This window comes from Canariomyces notabilis (genome assembly GCF_033297395.1).
Source record: "Canariomyces notabilis strain CBS 508.74 unplaced genomic scaffold N656scaffold_3, whole genome shotgun sequence".
In the NCBI taxonomy this organism is placed as follows: domain Eukaryota; kingdom Fungi; phylum Ascomycota; class Sordariomycetes; order Sordariales; family Chaetomiaceae; genus Canariomyces; species Canariomyces notabilis.
This window is the reverse complement of record NW_027041825.1, coordinates 388,766-404,610: the sequence shown is the minus strand read 5'-3', so window position 1 is coordinate 404,610 and position 15,845 is coordinate 388,766. Positions and strand designations below refer to the sequence as shown.

The 15,845-nt window shown below is 53.5% G+C and overlaps 6 protein-coding genes across 6 annotated transcripts; 4 read left to right on the top strand and 2 right to left on the bottom strand.

Moving 5' to 3' along the window:
- Positions 1-412: 412 nt before the first annotated feature.
- Positions 413-2,845, bottom strand: N656DRAFT_842420 (O-acetylhomoserine ami). Its single transcript, XM_064819039.1, has 6 exons — positions 2,336-2,845; positions 2,208-2,262; positions 2,065-2,147; positions 1,645-2,005; positions 926-1,588; positions 413-871 (listed from the first exon to the last, which is right to left on the bottom strand). The coding sequence occupies exons 1-6, from the start codon at positions 2,380-2,382 to the stop codon at positions 719-721; spliced, it is 1,362 nt and encodes a 453-aa protein (XP_064673146.1). The 5' UTR covers positions 2,383-2,845; the 3' UTR covers positions 413-718.
- A 1,323-nt stretch (positions 2,846-4,168) lies between these two features.
- On the bottom strand, positions 4,169-4,767 carry N656DRAFT_765907 (uncharacterized protein; the record flags this gene model as incomplete). The annotated part of the gene is made up of 3 exons (XM_064813443.1): positions 4,169-4,443; positions 4,499-4,627; positions 4,701-4,767. 3 exons carry the CDS (start codon positions 4,765-4,767, stop codon positions 4,169-4,171), a joined length of 471 nt encoding a protein of 156 aa, XP_064673145.1.
- Positions 4,768-5,438: 671 nt separating this feature from the next.
- Positions 5,439-7,043, top strand: N656DRAFT_834753 (kinase-like protein). The gene is made up of 5 exons (XM_064818731.1): positions 5,439-5,551; positions 5,629-5,880; positions 5,959-6,227; positions 6,282-6,505; positions 6,568-7,043. Exons 1-5 carry the CDS (start codon positions 5,529-5,531, stop codon positions 6,919-6,921), a joined length of 1,122 nt encoding a protein of 373 aa, XP_064673144.1. The 5' UTR covers positions 5,439-5,528; the 3' UTR covers positions 6,922-7,043.
- Positions 7,044-8,606: 1,563 nt separating this feature from the next.
- N656DRAFT_765905 (acetyl-CoA synthetase-like protein) lies at positions 8,607-10,878 on the top strand (the record flags this gene model as incomplete). Its single annotated transcript, XM_064813442.1, has 2 exons — positions 8,607-10,624; positions 10,776-10,878. The coding sequence occupies 2 exons, from the start codon at positions 8,607-8,609 to the stop codon at positions 10,876-10,878; spliced, it is 2,121 nt and encodes a 706-aa protein (XP_064673143.1).
- A 977-nt stretch (positions 10,879-11,855) lies between these two features.
- On the top strand, positions 11,856-12,599 carry N656DRAFT_386143 (uncharacterized protein). Its single transcript, XM_064809478.1, has one exon. The coding sequence runs from the start codon at positions 12,042-12,044 to the stop codon at positions 12,465-12,467; it is 426 nt and encodes a 141-aa protein (XP_064673142.1). The 5' UTR covers positions 11,856-12,041; the 3' UTR covers positions 12,468-12,599.
- On the top strand, positions 12,239-15,832 carry N656DRAFT_775481 (WD40 repeat-like protein). The gene is made up of 4 exons (XM_064814449.1): positions 12,239-12,353; positions 12,461-12,592; positions 12,669-14,785; positions 14,836-15,832. Exons 2-4 carry the CDS (start codon positions 12,563-12,565, stop codon positions 15,776-15,778), a joined length of 3,090 nt encoding a protein of 1,029 aa, XP_064673141.1. The 5' UTR covers positions 12,239-12,353; positions 12,461-12,562; the 3' UTR covers positions 15,779-15,832.
- The last annotated feature ends 13 nt before the right edge of the window (positions 15,833-15,845 follow it).

Sequence of the window (15,845 nt, the reverse complement as noted above, 5' to 3'; positions counted from 1 at the left end):
GTGATCCTGTGCTGGCTCACCTCGCTCACCTGGTGATCTTGGTGATCCTGGTGTTGGATCACTCTTTCTCCTTGGTGATCCTCTCCTGCATGTGCTCGTTCAGCCTTACTCTGGTGCTACATGTTTTAATTGGTCCTTGCTGTCCCCACCGGGCCTTGATATACGGTTAGTTCGTGACACTAATGTCGACGATATAGCGATGGAATTGGATTGACTAGGCGCAATGGAAGTGTAGGGAGCCCTAACTGAAGTGGAAGACTGGGCCTAGAAAGCTCTAGAATAGAGGCCTAAGCTAGGAAGGCCTGGAACCAGAAAATCCTATAATACCGAAAATGTATACATTTTCTAGCTCATTCGAAAAGACCTTGGATTTGAGCGATTTAGCCTTATATTGCAGTTTCGCTAGGAATTGGCTCAACTAGGGAGGTGTATTGGAAATACGCCTCCTGTAGACTTAGCTGGGTATTACCCCTGGGCACTCTATCCTCCTGTAGAGATTTTCCACCTTACAACCAATCAATCCAATTAACAACCACCCCGAATTCCATCACCACTTTAGTGTACATGTATACAGTGCCCAACTGTGACTTTCTGACAACCCTCTTGCGGGCCCTGAACATTCAACCCCATCACTGTCCAACAACACCAAGTCATTCGAAGGCTAGTATTGTTCATCAAAAAGGATGTTCAATTGGACGCCTGCTCTAATAAAACGAATTTACACCACCACTGGAGCCTTCTCTTCCTTGGTCTCTTCAGCCTGCTTTCCACCATCCTTGGTCGTCGCAGCCTCGGCAGCCTTGAACGACTGCTCGAAATCGGCAATGATGTCGTCAATGTGCTCCGTTCCGACAGAAATTCGGATGAGATCCTAAGGTCCTGTCAGCACCCAGCGACGCATGTATCGATCATCTTGAGCTCTTACCTCGGTGACGCCCGAGCTGATCTTCTCTTCGTCGGTGAGCTGTTCGTGAGTTGTCGTCCAGGGATGGATGGCCAGCGTCTTGGAGTCGCCAACATTGGCCAGGTTGGAGATCAGCTTGAAGCCGTCGACAATTTGGCTACCGGCAGCACCACCACCCTTGACACCGAAGCTCAACACACCGCCGAAACCACGCTTGAGGTACTTCTTGGCCGTCTCATGCCATGCGTGGCTCTCCAAACCAGGATACGACACCCACGAGACGTAGGGGCTCTTCTCCAGATATCTTGCCAAGGCCAAGGCGTTCTGGGCGTGCCTCTCGGCTCGGAGTGACAGAGTCTCGAGACCGATCAGAAGCTGCTGCGCCGCGAAGGGGTTCAGGCATGCGCCGAGGTCACGGAGTATCTCGACCCTGACTCTGATGATGAAGGTGATGGGGCCAAACGTCTCCCAAAACTTGAGGCCGTGGTACCCTTCGGACGGTTCGACCATCTGCGGGAACCGCTTGGCGTGCTTGCCCCAGTCGAACTTACCGCTGTCGATGATGACACCGCCAATGGTCGTACCGTGACCACCAATCCACTTGGTCGCCGAGTGGACGACAATGTCAGCGCCATGCTCGATCGGCCGGACAAAGTATCCGCCAGCACCGAACGTATTGTCCACCTAGAACGTGTCAGCAGCTGAACGCTCTACTGTTAGCACAGGCCACGTCTACGTACGACAACAGGAACGCCCTTGTCGTGCGCCACCTTGACAATGGCCTCAAAGTCCGGAACATTGTAGCGCGGGTTGCCAATGCTCTCAATGTACACGGCCTTGGTCTTATCGTCGATAGCGGCAGCAAAGTCGTCGGGTTTGTCGCCGTTGACAAACTTGGTTGTGATGCCGAGGCGGGAGAAGAGCACCTTGAACTGGTTGTACGTGCCACCATAAAGGTTTGATGTCGAGACGATGTTGTCGCCAGCGTGCGCCAGTGCCGATATGGCCATGAACTGGGCAGCCTGGCCAGAGGACGCAGCCACGGCGGCAACGCCCCCCTCAAGGGCGGCCATTCTCTTCTCGAAGACATCAACGGTAGGGCTGAGAGCGTTTAGTATGTCTCACTTCTGCGCTTACATCTGTGATCAGCTTCCACTTACTTCATTATCCTGGAGTATATGTTGCCAAACTCCTTAAGGCCGAAAAGACGGGCGCCATGGGCAGAATCGTTGAAGACGTAGCTCTATTTGCGGCATGTCAGCCCGCTCGCTGGTCACACCCTCTAGAGCGTAGTGATATCTACCGTAGAGGCATAGATGGGAACGGCCCGGGCATTAGTAGTCGGGTCAGGCTCTTGCCTTGGATATCGTCAGTCTCTTCAGTGCTCCATGTCTCCGGGCGGCAGGGGGATGGAGTGCTCGTTCTACGTACCCCGCATGGAGTTGGAGAGTCTCGAACTTCCGGGACAGGTCCGACATGATGGCAGGCTTTCAATAGAACAACGGGTATCACAGAGGGCGAACAGGTCTCGGTGAGTACAGTGGTGCCAAGGCTACTGCAGTGTTTGGATGGGATAGTTGACAAAGAAGCTGCGGACGGGAGGGGATGAAAGCGGACAGCCAGGTCTAGCTGGGGAGAGCTCCCCTTTTCTATTGTTTCCTTCTCCAGCCTACCCACGTCCAGAATCTACCTGGAATTCTAGGGTCGATCATCGCCTTGGGCCATGCCACCATTGACAATTTCTGTTACAGACAGCTATGCGTGCTCCCCCTCAGTCGTGCACGCTACTTTGGGACGGAGTGGGGTGCTTCCCAAGCACGCAATCGCGCCATCATGCTCGTCGCGCGGGGCACCCCATCTGCGGCACCGTTACCTACCTTGGTGATGGTAGTCCCTTCTTGGTTCTTTCTATGCAGCACCCTTTCTGCTCGAGTGGAGGTTGATATTTATTCTGGCTCCGCATTGTGCCGCCGAGCATTTCAAAACTCCCCACAAGCCAGCAAACGGTCCTGTTTGGTCCCAAACCTGTGGTAAGAGACGCATCCCTGAGTCGTCTTTTACGATTTAGACTCTACTCGATGGTACCTGGGTCCTGGGGATTCATCCCGCCCGCCATATAACCCACGGCCCAAGCTTCAAACTCTCAGAATCGATTGAGGTACCCATCAACATAGGACAGAGTCCAGTGGTTCAGTTAGCCCTCCGAGTAGGGGTCCAGGTCACACAGCATCAGACCGACACAAAAGCTGCATGAGGGTGAAAGCTATCCCAATCACCCACTTCCTCGTGCTGCTCCCGCTGCTCTGGCGCATACCGGGTGGCGTCCGCTCCCGGGGATCCCCCAAATGAGACGTCGATGATCTATTCCCGTCGATGACTTACTTACACGTCAGGACCCAATCTGCGTTGGTGTCCCTCCGAATCCTCTCTTCAGAGGTGGCCTCCATTGCGGTTTGGTTGCCGGTTGTGGAAGTGAGATCCGGTCAGATTTTGATGCCCGAAAGGAGCGGCTGAACCAGGATGATGGGATCTGGTGAGAGAAGACGATCCAACACCTGGCTGGCGGCGCGATCAACATCCTCCCCAGCTTTGTCGCAATACACCCGCCTTATTTTTAGTGCCGGGGCCTTGAAGAACGCCAATTGTGATCACCGATTTCGCTCGCCTGCGGGAGCGGCCATTATGCGCCACGATTTATATTCGTGAGGAGCCATGTCGTCAGCAAAACGTGGGCTGTGGTGCATTGTTACTCCGACGCCTTGCATTAGGTAGTTGTAAGTACTTCGTTGCATTGCGTTTCTTCTGGGTAGACTGTTACCCCAAGGCCATCTCTCCAGATTTTATACAGCCGCCTGCCCATTCAGGTATGTACTTCACTACTTCTCAGGGGTAATGGACATCAAACTTGAACCCAAACTCCAAGAAGAACATCTCCCAACCCTAACTGTATGTAACCGTGACACAGTCCTCGTCCACCAGCACACCATTCAGAACCCAGAAGATGGCGTGCAAAACAATAAGCCAATCAATGTCCTCTCCAGGCACCGGGCGTCGGGGTCACCGGCCCACAAGCGCAATCATGAGGCTGAAATAAGGTTATGGCACGGCCATACCATGAGCCAACCAGCCTGCCATTCGATCTGATATGCATCCTGAAACCAGATGCGGTCAAGGTTGCGATTCGAGGTAATAATTGATTCCCGGCACTGATCATACCACCAGGGTCTCCAATACCTCTTCGCCTGGCCCAGCCAATGAATGCTCCTACGCAGTCTCTTTCATCGGTGCCGGCACCGGCGCCCGCACCGGCGCCCGCTGGCGAAACCCGGTCTTGAAAAGGTCCATGCCTTGGAGTACGGCCGACGCAGTCCAAATAGCAAATGAAAGGGCGGCGAAGATGACATCGGCGTGCGCCGAGTGGCAGATTGGCCCGTGGCAGAGGAACAGCTTGCTGAGAAAGACGGCGAGGGCAACGAAACCGGCGAACCAGAACAGCACGTTTGAGACCTCGACGCCAAAGGCGATGAATGAGTTGGAAGCTGGCGGCTGGTTAGCAAGCTAGAGGGAGGGCCAGAAAGGGGGAGCTAAGCTCACCCTTTGGGAAGAAACGCGGAATGACCGAGATGTAGGCCAGTGAAAGGAGTGACCAGACGCCGCCGAAAATGAGGAAGTTTAGTTGGGACGGGGAGGATACGACCATAGTCGAGTCGTACCAGTGAGCGACTGTGGTTCCAAGGTCAGTTCAAGCTCAAGATCTCATCGGCGCGCTCTGCAATCATGCGGCAGATATCCATACCGAAACCTGAGAGGCTTATCACCACCAGGGCGAAGAGGCCCTGGATGATGCGAATAGGAACCATCATGTTGAATTTCATCTTCGAAATGTGGTATTCTTGGCTGAACAAGATGTATCAAATATCAAGACGTACAGCAGACGCAAACCTGGTGAAAGGAGCGACGAAGTGGGAAGAATTTCTTAACACCAAGGAAAAGACTTGGATCACAGAACTGAAGGAACGTAGGAAACTACCAGCAGAGGGAACTGCCAGAAATGTAAGGTTGAGCATAGCAAACATGCCAAACAACAGCCGGGAACTCACCCGAGCCGTCAACTGAATTCACCAGTTTGGCAACCTCTGAAGCCCACTTGAAACAGGATCTCCAGGAGCATGGCCATGCATGAATAGAGTATACGGTACGGGATCCTAACCGGTCCAATGGCCGCAGTTGTTAGAGCATTGAGGCAGGTAGTAGGGCACCATCAAGCTTCCCGCTTCCATGCCGGCACTCGCCCTTTCCGTTGGCCTAGTTATGTAGTCCAGGCTTCATTGCCATGCTGGCGGGTGGTCTTGACATGTTGGTTCAGATATAGGATCATGCACGTCAAATCTTTAAGTCCCAATCTTTAAATACCACCTGGGCTTGATATATCCGACGCCAAGCCAGGAGAATGAACTATCGGTTCCAATCCCAAAGAAACTTATCGAAACCGACCTATCGCGGATCTGATTGAATGGTAACAATCAACAGGTAGGTACAAGCTCAGCTGTCAACGTCTCTCTCTGTTACGCCTCTTCGCGACAAGGGATTGGGGTCGAAATATAAAATTGCAAAACAATCATTCATGACGTCTTTCTGCTTGTGCATGTACTTACTTTCCCATGGCGCGCGCAGTCCAATTATCGGCGCGGACGCTTCGTCGTCGTCTCGCGTCCCTTTACCAGTCCTCGATTCCCCCTTTCACGCTCTGTTTCTCGTCTGCAAAATTCGCCTCAACAGGCATCACACAATTCCTATCGATCTAGCAGCACATCTCCAGCGTCCATTTCCACATCTACGTCCACTACACGTATCGGACAGCAGCCCTTGCCCATAGGACTACAGCTCAAGTCATGTCTAGACAAATGGTATATCATTGACCAAGTGCTTTCCGAGCGACGTGCCGCTGGAAGGACTTGGTGTGTGTACAGTGCGACGTAGGTTGACCCTTTCCTCGACATTTGTCCGGTGCCACGACCAGAAAGACAGAAAATCCGAGCGATCTCCCATCTCAGACATGAGGGGAAGCAGTTCATTCTCAAGGACATCATTCCAGGCGACTTCGACTACATTATTTCGCTACAAAAGCATGTCGAGCACTCTTCCCATGTTCGAACAGCCGTGGATAGCATTCCTGAGCGGCATATTCTCGTCTTCCCCTATCTCGAGAAGGGACTGCTCCATGTCGACATCTCAGCTCTTTCTTCCGTCGCCAAAAAGGCCATCATAAGAGATGCTCTTACTGGCCTCGCTGATCTGCACGACAAGCACATCATCCACACCGGTCAGCCACCTTATTATATGATCGTGTTGATATGTATGCTGATATGGTTCACAGACATCAAGCCTACAAATATCATGGTGAATTCTTTCCATCAGGATAATGGCGACCTTGGATGGTGCAATGTCCAGATCACCGACCTGGAATCTGCCGTGATACTGCCGCCCAAAGCCAAGGGCCTCACAGACCGGTTATCGGGGAACCACTTCTGGAGAAGCCCTGAGGCTTGGGCTCGGGGGATCCAGAACACCCCATTAGACATATACTCCTTTGCCATCGTCGTGAGTTCTTCCATGAGCTGAAATACCTTGCAGTACACAAGTGCTGACTGGCAGGCACTCAGGCAATATTCGCGTGGACAGGGAGGATGGTGTTTTATTCCGACGAGGCGAACCGTGCTTCCCCCGAGGAGCAGGCGCACCTGATACTCCGGCGCCACTTGTCGTTCTTTGCCAGCGAGATGGAGGATTTCGAGGGCTTTATTGCGTATCACGGGGGAGACGGTAATCCGTTTGTCGGGCGTCTCAAGGACCTGCTCTATACCTTCAGCGAGGAGGAGCCGAGGCTGCCCTTTGGGAGGTGGCAGCAGGTGGACCCCGGGTTTAGGGATCTCATCTGCAAGATGACCTGCATGGACCCTTTGCGGAGGATCGCGGCGCGGCAGGCCTTAGAGCATCCTTGGTTTGTTGAAGACTAAGAGGCCCGGTACGGGTAATCCCCGGCGAGCGCTGTCTGCGCATACGATAGGTTCGGGGTGAACGCCACAGCACCTCAAGATGTATCCAGTTCAAGACGAATAAGCATTGTTCGACGGATGCCTCTCCACGCCTTCCTGTTCGCTGGTATAAGCCCTCATGCTAAGTGAAATCTGTGCCCACTGTCAGATGTTGGAAAACCTGGCCCTGACCCAACCCCTAACATGGCCCGGGGGGGCGTGCTCCGAACGGCATACCTAGCTATATAAGAATGCTGAGTATCAAACTGCGGACGGACGATTGGTTGTGGGAAGCTGTCTTCTAGCTCCCGCATTCCGCTACGTAGTCGGTAGGTTCAGCTGCCAGCAAGTGTTGGGATGATGTTGTTGATCCGTGCGTCAAGCGGCATGCCAAGCTCCTGTCGAGCGGGAGTTGAATCGTGGGGTAAATTCCCCTGGCCGGGGTGGCCTGCAGTAACCCCAACCCTTCTAGCCATTGGAGTGGGACCCAGGATCAAAAGAGTTCCATCCAACTATGCCTCGGCAACCCAAGTCTCATCGATGCGATCACGCCCGAGGCAACTTGCAGCTGCCGGAAACCAAGCGATTTATTAGGCCGGTCGCTCGGACACATCTCTTGACATAAGACATGGCGAACCCATCGACGGTTTGGAGATACACCGGGCTGCACATATTCAGAGAACAGGTACTCTCTTTCTGTTGTGACAGGAACTTGTTCCCATCCACAACGGGCTTTGCGGGTCTTGATCTTTGGCCTCCGAGGCAAAGCTCTACACTAAAATGGAGTGCATCGACCCCGATACGTACGGTAGTACGTACATTTTTCGTTGTTGACGGGTTCCATACCGGTATTACACTACATGCGCTAGTTCGACATGACAGTCGTTTGTCGTTCTCCCTTGTGTCGCATCTAGTCAACATCATGGCGCCGACTCTATGGAATAGACGAATGTGAGAACCTGGTAGTAAATCCTTCGTGGAGACAATGACTGCCGTCGGCAGACGTTGATGGCCACGCTCAGCTCTTCTATCCAGTGGATGACAATGGATTACTGAGTCGAATCCCACTTTCTCCATTCATTCGGCTCCAGGGCCCCACACCCCCGAAACATCGCAGCCGAGGCTGGATTGCGCTCAAGTCCTTGCTGTGGTACGCACGGCCTAAGCAGCTTGTTGACATTGACTGGCAACAGCAACCATAACTGTGTGTCAAAGTCAAAAGCACTGGTTGGAGACCGTCCTGCAGACCCTGGAGAAATCTAGGATACATTTATATTTGATATTGATTGTCCGGGCGCTGAGAATTCCCTCGGCAACCATAGCTTGGAGATTCGACTCTAGGTACCCCTCGGCTCAGCGACTCCATCCTGCCTCCAGATCCCTGTTTGCTCGGCCCAGCTGCGCACTGGGGAAACCACATGCTGCCGAGAGCCGACACTCGAAAAGGGTAAAATCGAACACCTCACGGTCGTTGTGAATTTCCTACTCTCTCCAACCAGCCCTCAACTCAGTCTGCAGCCTTGACGCGACGCCTCCACGCAGCAACCCGAACAGCTCTCGTTGTCCCATTCAGCGCCTACGCAATCGGCCTGTTTGGACCTCACACCTTCTCCTACACTGCTCACCATTTCCCCCCGAGCTGATTCAGACCATCGTCATCAGCAGCCATGTCTCGCAGCAGGCAGGAAACCAAGGCGTATATCAGATCGCTCGCGGAACCGCCGCCGCCGGGCGCTCCCTACGCTCTGCCCATTCCTGGCACTGAGCGCCCGAACCGCACCGCAATCTACCGCAACTGGCGGTTTCAGAACGGCCCCCTCCTGGAGACGTACGATCCGGCCGAGAGAACCATGCATGACCTATTCGAGTCTTCGGTGAAACATTTTCCCAAGAACAAATGCTTGGGTTGGAGGCCGTGGAACCCCGTCACAAAGACGTGGGAGCCCAAGTATGTCTGGCTAACGTACGCTGAGGTTGCCGAGCGAAGGAAGAACTTTGGTGCCGGCATTGTTGAGCTTCATAAGCAGATTGGCATTACGGAGGACAAGTATGGCGTCGGCCTTTGGGCGCAGAACCGGCCCGAGTGGCAGATCACCGAGTTCGCTCTGCTTTCCCAGTCGCTCTGGCCCGTCTCACTCTACGAGACGCTGGGCCCGGAAGCGAGCGAGTACATCATCAACCACGGCTCGCTGGCTTGCGTCGTCGCATCCCTTCCCCATATCCCAAAGCTGCTGAAGATGGCGCCCCGCGTTCCCTCTTTGAAGCTTATTATTTCACTCGATCCTCTCGAGGCGGGCGAGATGGCGGGCCACTCCAAGCTCTCGCTGCTGAACGCTACGGCCGCAGACCTCGGCATCCAGATCTTCTCGATGGACCAGGTCGAGGCTCTGGGGGCGCGTTCTGGCCGCGCCATGCGACCTCCCAAGGCTGACGACATCCTGACCATCAACTACACCTCGGGCACCACTGGGGACCCGAAGGGCGTTGTCCTCACCCACGCAAACGGTGTCGCCGGTATCACAGCCGCGCGCGCAAATAACAGCTGCCAGCCCGGCGACTTCCATATTTCCTATCTACCTCTAGCGCACATCTATGGCCGCATGGCGGACCAAATGGCGCTGGCTGAGGGCGCGAGCGTTGGCTATTTCCATGGCGACATCGCGGCTCTGGTGGAAGACATGAAGCTCCTCCGGCCGTCGGGGCTGATGTCTGTGCCTCGCCTGTACAACCGCATCAGCTCGGGCATCCAAGCGGCGACAATCGAGGCGGACGGTTTCAAGGGCGCCTTATCGCGCCGCGTCATCGAGACAAAGAAGGCCAGCATGGCGCTGCCGCCTGGTCAGGCGACCAACAGGCACTTCTTATACGACCGCATCTGGACGCCCAAGGTGTTGAAGGGTGTGGGCTTACAGCGAGCTCGCACCATGGTCAGCGGCAGCGCGCAGTTGGATCCCGACGTGCACCAGTTTCTGCGCGCCGCATTCGGCAACAGGTTTATTCAGGGCTTCGGCATGACCGAAACATACGCCGTGGGCACCGTCCAGGCGCTCAACGACTTCACCACGGGCAACATCGGGCCCCCGTGCCCCTCGGTCGAACTCTGCATTGAGTCGGTACCCGACTACGATTACACGGTGCGCGATAAGCCCAACCCGCGTGGCGAGCTGCTGATGCGTGGACCCATCATTTTCAGGGAATATTACCGCAATCCCGAGGAGACTGCCAAGACAATCGAGCCTGATGGCTGGTTCCACACGGGCGATATCGTGGAAGTAGACAGCATGGGCCGCTTCAAGATCATCGACCGCAAGAAGAATGTGCTGAAGCTGGCCCAGGGCGAGTACATCTCGCCAGAGCGCATCGAGAACGTCTACATGGGCAGCACCAACCTGATCACCATGGCGTTTGTGCACGGCGATCCCAAGGAGGCATGCCTGGTGGCTGTGTTTGGCATCGACCCGTTGCACTTTGCGCCGTTTGCGAGCAAGATATTGAAGCGGACCGTGTCAGCTGAGGACAAGGAGGAGCTCAAGAGGGCGGCGAACGACCCGCGCGTCAAGGGCGCATTCCTCAAGTTGCTGGACCAGATTGGCAAGAAACACAAGTTTCACAGCTTCGAAAAGGTCAAGAACTGCTACCTCGACATCGAACCGTTTTCGATCGAGAACGAGCTGTTGACCCCGACGTAAGTTTCACCTGCTCGCACTCCGGCTTCTAACCCCCTGTCATCTTTACAATGATCGTCCCTTATTTCTCCTTCGATCCCTACTCCCTTTGATCCGAACTCTCTTCGATCCAATGTCGACATAAATTCTAACCTACTGGTCGTGCAACAGGCTAAAGCTCAAGCGTCCTCAAGCCGTGAGGGCGTTCCGCAAAGAGATTGACCGCATGTACGAGGAGATTGCAGCTCAAGTGACCGAGAAGCCGAAGCTGTAGATTTTGCTCAACTGCTAGTATACCATATTTAAGGCCCCTTTTGGGAGCTTCCTATTGCATAACTTCATGCCTAGTAGGGCAGCGTTGATGTGTATAGCTTACTAAGCGGATTGTTTGGCGAGGGAGCGGTGTCCTTGTAGTTCAGTTGTCCTCCATTTGAGGTTGAGTCTCTATGCAACTATACAGCACTATGAGAATAATAACAGACAGAAAACGAGGTCTATTTCATTGTTCCCAGTTGAAATCCAGGCTTGTCAAAAGTATGGTGTAGGCAAAGGTCTCTTTAGCCTAACAACTACGCGTTGATATGTATCGCGCTGTCACGTGCAGCCGGGGGCAACACTGAGTTGCAGTTGTGCTACAAAATGATATCGCAGCCGCGCCTCAGCTCCGTTGCTTATTAACTGTATTTAAAGGCTTTAGAAACGGTATGAAGATTGTTAGTGTATGCTATAATGTATTCCTAAGACATGTAAACCTGGTTTCAGCTACCTAGCACTGCAGTAGGAGTTTTAAGAAAGTTGGAATATTTTGGGGGACGCTGCAACTTACATATGTTTCTCTTTCATCTCAAGGCATATTTGCACATAGAGGAAGGAGCTACTCCAGTTACGACTTCGACTATTTCTCCAAGCTAGCCTGTCTCTCAATGCAATAATGCGCATCAAGTATACTCATTAGAAAAATATTCGATTCTGCAAACTTAAATCCAGTAGTTGTTGGTTGTTTAAAGATTAAAAGAAATAGCTTACTGCTTATATATATATATATATATATAAATGCAAATATTAAAGATACTTCTTTTAATTAGTTATTATCCGTTATTACCTTTAAAAATGGATTGCTTACTAATTAATTACTTAATCTCTTATACTATGGATTCTATATTTAGCCTAGTTAATTCTAGTTCTTTTTTAGGGCCTTAGATCTTTGCTAATTTTATCCTTAGCCTTTTCTCTAACAACAACTTTCCAAGGCCCCAATGGATCACAAGTATGTATAAATCCTACCTGCATACCTCCTCCTTATATAATTCGATTTGTTCGATGTTGGGCATTCATCTTTTGCGCGTTTTATGGGATCGATATCCTTTTTAGAGCGTTTAGAGCTTTTCTGTTCCTACCTAGACTGCCCGGGCCTTTGGCCTCACAGCGTCTTTGCAGATGAGCTCCACGACGACAACACCACCTTCTACACGTGTCCAAATCCATCAAGCCGCCGTTCTTGCATTGAGGGCTCGTGCCTTATTGACGATTGCATCTAGGCCAGAGTTGAGTTCATTGATTCGCGCTGCCGAGGCTCGGGAGGATGACGCGCTTCCGCCGGAGCGTCCGGCCAAACGATTGAGGCTCGGGCCTGGAGCAGAGGCCTCGAGCCTCACCAGATGCCTTGAGAGCCAAGTTTTCCCCTACGTCGACTCGGCCATCGCGGCCTTGCCGAAAGACAGAGTGAATACGCTCGAAATTGGAAAGCGAGTAAGTGCAGCCCCAGTGCAGCCCGGTGGCCCTTGCCTGACGCCCATTGCCTCTCTCCGCCTACCCTATCTTTTTCAATTCTTTTCTCAACGTTGTGCTTCTGCCAGATCATAGCAATCTTGACCGGCCCGGAATTCACGACTGAATACAAACGCGGCAATGGGAGGCTCAGTGCGGAGTACGAAGCCAAGTTGGCCCTACGCGCGTCCATGGAAGCGCGGTCGCTCTCCACCCAGACTGTGCGCGCGCCTTTTCTCTGTTGTTTATCCGCAACGCCTAGTTTAGCGGCTGCTTGCTAACCTTCTCTCGGCTCAGTTCTACCAGTTGCCCCCGCTCAACCCGGTATCCTCAGCGCCGCTACCCAGTCCGATCGGTCCGCGCGTTGCATATCGCCCCGCGTCAAGCCTAGCTGACTCAACGACACCGACGCCCCCCCGGTACTCGTCGTCGCCAATTCCGCTACCGACTATACCTCGCCAGTCGCCTTCAAAAGTGCTCGGGGTGCAGAATGGCGTCACGGATTCACAGAGACGGAATTCTCTAGCCCCCACCAGTCCTTCCAAAGCAGAAAAGACCATCATCATCATCGATGACGATGACGAGGACAAGGTTCCGTTGGAGAGGCCCGTGGCCGTAGAGGAGCCAGTGATTACTAAACCTACAAAGCCCCCGGCCGTCGCTCTTGAGAAGCCCGCGGCTGCACCTATTCAGAAGCCCACGGCTACCACTCTCCAGAAGCCCGCGGCTGTCCCTCTCGAGAAGCCCGTGGCTGCACCTCTCGAGAAGCCCACGGCTACCCCTCTCGAGAAGCCCGCGGCTGCACCTCTCCAGAAACCCACGGCTACCCCTCTCGTGAAGCATGCGGCTAGCCCTCTCCAGAAGCCTGCGGCTGCCATTTCTGAGAAATCTACGTTGAATCCCCGAGCCCAGCAACCATACATTACAGCAGCGGAGAGGGCGCAGATTCTGAGCGGCGCTCGCCGACCGGTTCTGCTGGGCGCCTCCTCCCTTCTCTCTCCAGCCACTTTCCACGCTGACTTCACATTGGATGAAGTCAGATATCTCAGGGCTTTGACCCGGAAAACCTTGGGGCTTTCGACCGACAAGGTGGTGAAGGACCCATTGAGGGACCTGGAGAAAATGCTGAAAAGGAATCAAAGTCACATCTCGAGGATCTTAGATGCAGTGGCACACGAGAGGAGACTCCCCTCCAGGAGGAGGACCGATCTGGACAAGTTTTTCCGAGATGTCATTGGCCGCAAGACCAGGCCAGACCCAGCTCTGCTCCGCATTCAGCGGGACAACCGCGATCGGCGGGTCGATTTGGCCAAGACCAGCCGAGTCCAGGCTCTCCTCCATGCCCGAGAGATCCACGGGCAAAGGGGTTTTGGGGCTATGAGGCGCCTTGTCCACTTCAATAACGAGTTCCGCAAGTCTCGCGAGGAGTCACTGGAGCTGAGAGCCGAATGGACGGGTTGTGCTGGTGACATTGCGACTATCACCTGGGTCTCGAATGACGGCTTCATTTGCGGCACAACCGAGCACTCGGACTCTCATAACCAACAGTACAATAAGCCGGGAAACCTCGTCTTAGGTTCTTGTAGCCTGGGTACACTCCGCGCCTACCCTGACCATCGAATCGTCCGTCCAATTGTCACTAAGGGGGAAAACTCGACTGAAGCGATGAGGCAGAGTCAAGACCCATGGCTTTACTCCTCGGTAGTCTCATCCGACTACGATGCCGTTCACGCCCGGGCTTTTACCTCAGGATTCGACAGATCGGTAAAAATCTGGCAAGTTGAACCATCTGGGGCTTCCATGAGTCTCTTGGGCGAGTGGAAACATGGTGGAAACGTGAACTTTGTCGCTGCATCCAAGCATGCATCCGGCTTGGTCGCTACAGCCGCGGATGTAGCAGTGGATGCTGTCCGTATCTACAGCATCAACGAAGACAACATTTCGAAAAGCTCGTTCCGATCTTATTCTTGCTCCCGCGTTACGGACGCCGAAGGGAATACGGTTTCGACGGAAAAATGGGCCTACTACCCTGCTACAATGCAGTGGGGCCTTTCTGAAGACGTGAAGCATTTGCTTCTGGTAGGATATTCGCCAAGAAGCCGAACGGATGATGATAATGACATCCCCGAAGACCGGCGAGATACCGGAGAGCTGTGTTTGTGGGATGGTCTCACAGGCGAGAGATGGCGGATAACTTCCGCTACGACTCAAAATGTATTTGAAGTTCTCTGGCACCCTAGCCAGCCGAGCTTCATTGCAGCCACATCGCCTTTGGGCCTTGACCTGGAGCCTAGTGTGCGAACACAGATCCGGATATTCCGTCCCGCTGACAAGGCCGAATACGGTAGCAAAGCATTCAGCCCCTTCAAGGTTCTAGATTGCATGGCTCTGGACATCAATGAGCTCAGCATCATGTAAGTTGATTCGCTGTGGTTTCTCTTAAGATCTTGCTGACTGTTCATAGGCCCAACAGCTACACGTACTGCTATATCACCGCAGGGTGCACAGACGGTTGTACATATGTCTGGGATACAGCCATCAGCGACAAGCCGCTTCACGTCCTTCGTCATGGCAAGCCTATCGATGAGTACCGGGTAGATAGAGAACGAGAGGATGTGGGTGTGAAATTCACCGCCTGGGGTACTACGCCTGATCGCTTCTACACCGGGTCATCAGATGGCATTGTGAAGGTCTGGAACGTCCGGACACATGGCAACCCATTGGTCCGAAACTTGCTTGAGGCTCCCGCACCAATCACATCGGGGATGTTCTCCCCAGACCGGTCAAGGCTTGTGGTTGGGGACGCTAGTGGTCGCGTTTTTATGCTGTCTCTAGAGGAGGAGGAGCAAAAGCCGGCATCGTTTGTGCAACTGAGGCTTCAGGGTTCCCGAGATCTAAAACGAGTCCGGCGTCCGACACCCATAATACGACACCCGGAGCCTGCTCCGCCTAGCCACGACGCTGATGGCAAACCCATTGAGGTTGAAACTGGCTCTGAAAGAGGGCACTCATACCTGGAACGCTCGGAGCTTGAACGTCATCCTAATCCTACCATTGGCGTCGTGCAAGGCCCACAGTATGCCGATACCGGGCTGTTCCGCCGAGAGGCCCACCTCTACGGCGATCCGAGCCAACCATTGCTTGCTACCTGGGAGGTTAAGCAGCAAGAAGCTCAAAAGGGCTTTTCAGGACGGCGGCGGGACCGATTTGCAGTTCTCCGGCCCATAGAGAATTGGGAGAGTGCAGAAGCCCTTCATTCAAGTAACTTAGGCGTGGATCAGGCGATTTGGGTGCCAGAGGAGATTAAGCAGAGTCTCTCAGGCGATGGGGTCGATTTTGACCTTATGGCAGACTATATCCTTGACTATGAGGAAATGCCTGTAGAATACGATAACTTGCCGGCCTAGTATTTGTATTTACTAGAGAAGAGATGGGCATCAGACTCGAGTAAAGATGATTGCATTTACTAAAGAT

What these genes read in the sequence shown, in the direction of transcription:
- N656DRAFT_842420 (XM_064819039.1), bottom strand. Translation starts at nt 2,382, where the DNA reads ATGTCGGACCTGTCCCGGAAGTTCGAGACTCTCCAACTCCATGCGGG. An exon ending in ACTCTCCAACTCCATGCGGG is followed by an intron (nt 2,263 to 2,335) that starts GTACGTAGAACG and finishes ACGATATCCAAG; the next exon opens with GCAAGAGCCTGACCCGACTA. An exon ending in TTCCCATCTATGCCTCTACG is followed by an intron (nt 2,148 to 2,207) that starts GTAGATATCACT and finishes TGCCGCAAATAG; the next exon opens with AGCTACGTCTTCAACGATTC.
- N656DRAFT_834753 (XM_064818731.1), top strand. Translation starts at nt 5,529, where the DNA reads ATGACGTCTTTCTGCTTGTGCAT. An exon ending in CAAGCACATCATCCACACCG is followed by an intron (nt 6,228 to 6,281) that starts GTCAGCCACCTT and finishes TATGGTTCACAG; the next exon opens with ACATCAAGCCTACAAATATC. An exon ending in TATACTCCTTTGCCATCGTC is followed by an intron (nt 6,506 to 6,567) that starts GTGAGTTCTTCC and finishes GCAGGCACTCAG; the next exon opens with GCAATATTCGCGTGGACAGG.
- N656DRAFT_386143 (XM_064809478.1), top strand. Translation starts at nt 12,042, where the DNA reads ATGAGCTCCACGACGACAACACCACCTTCTACACGTGTCCAAATCCAT.
- N656DRAFT_775481 (XM_064814449.1), top strand. Translation starts at nt 12,563, where the DNA reads ATGGAAGCGCGGTCGCTCTCCACCCAGACT. An exon ending in GGTCGCTCTCCACCCAGACT is followed by an intron (nt 12,593 to 12,668) that starts GTGCGCGCGCCT and finishes CTCTCGGCTCAG; the next exon opens with TTCTACCAGTTGCCCCCGCT. An exon ending in ATCAATGAGCTCAGCATCAT is followed by an intron (nt 14,786 to 14,835) that starts GTAAGTTGATTC and finishes GACTGTTCATAG; the next exon opens with GCCCAACAGCTACACGTACT.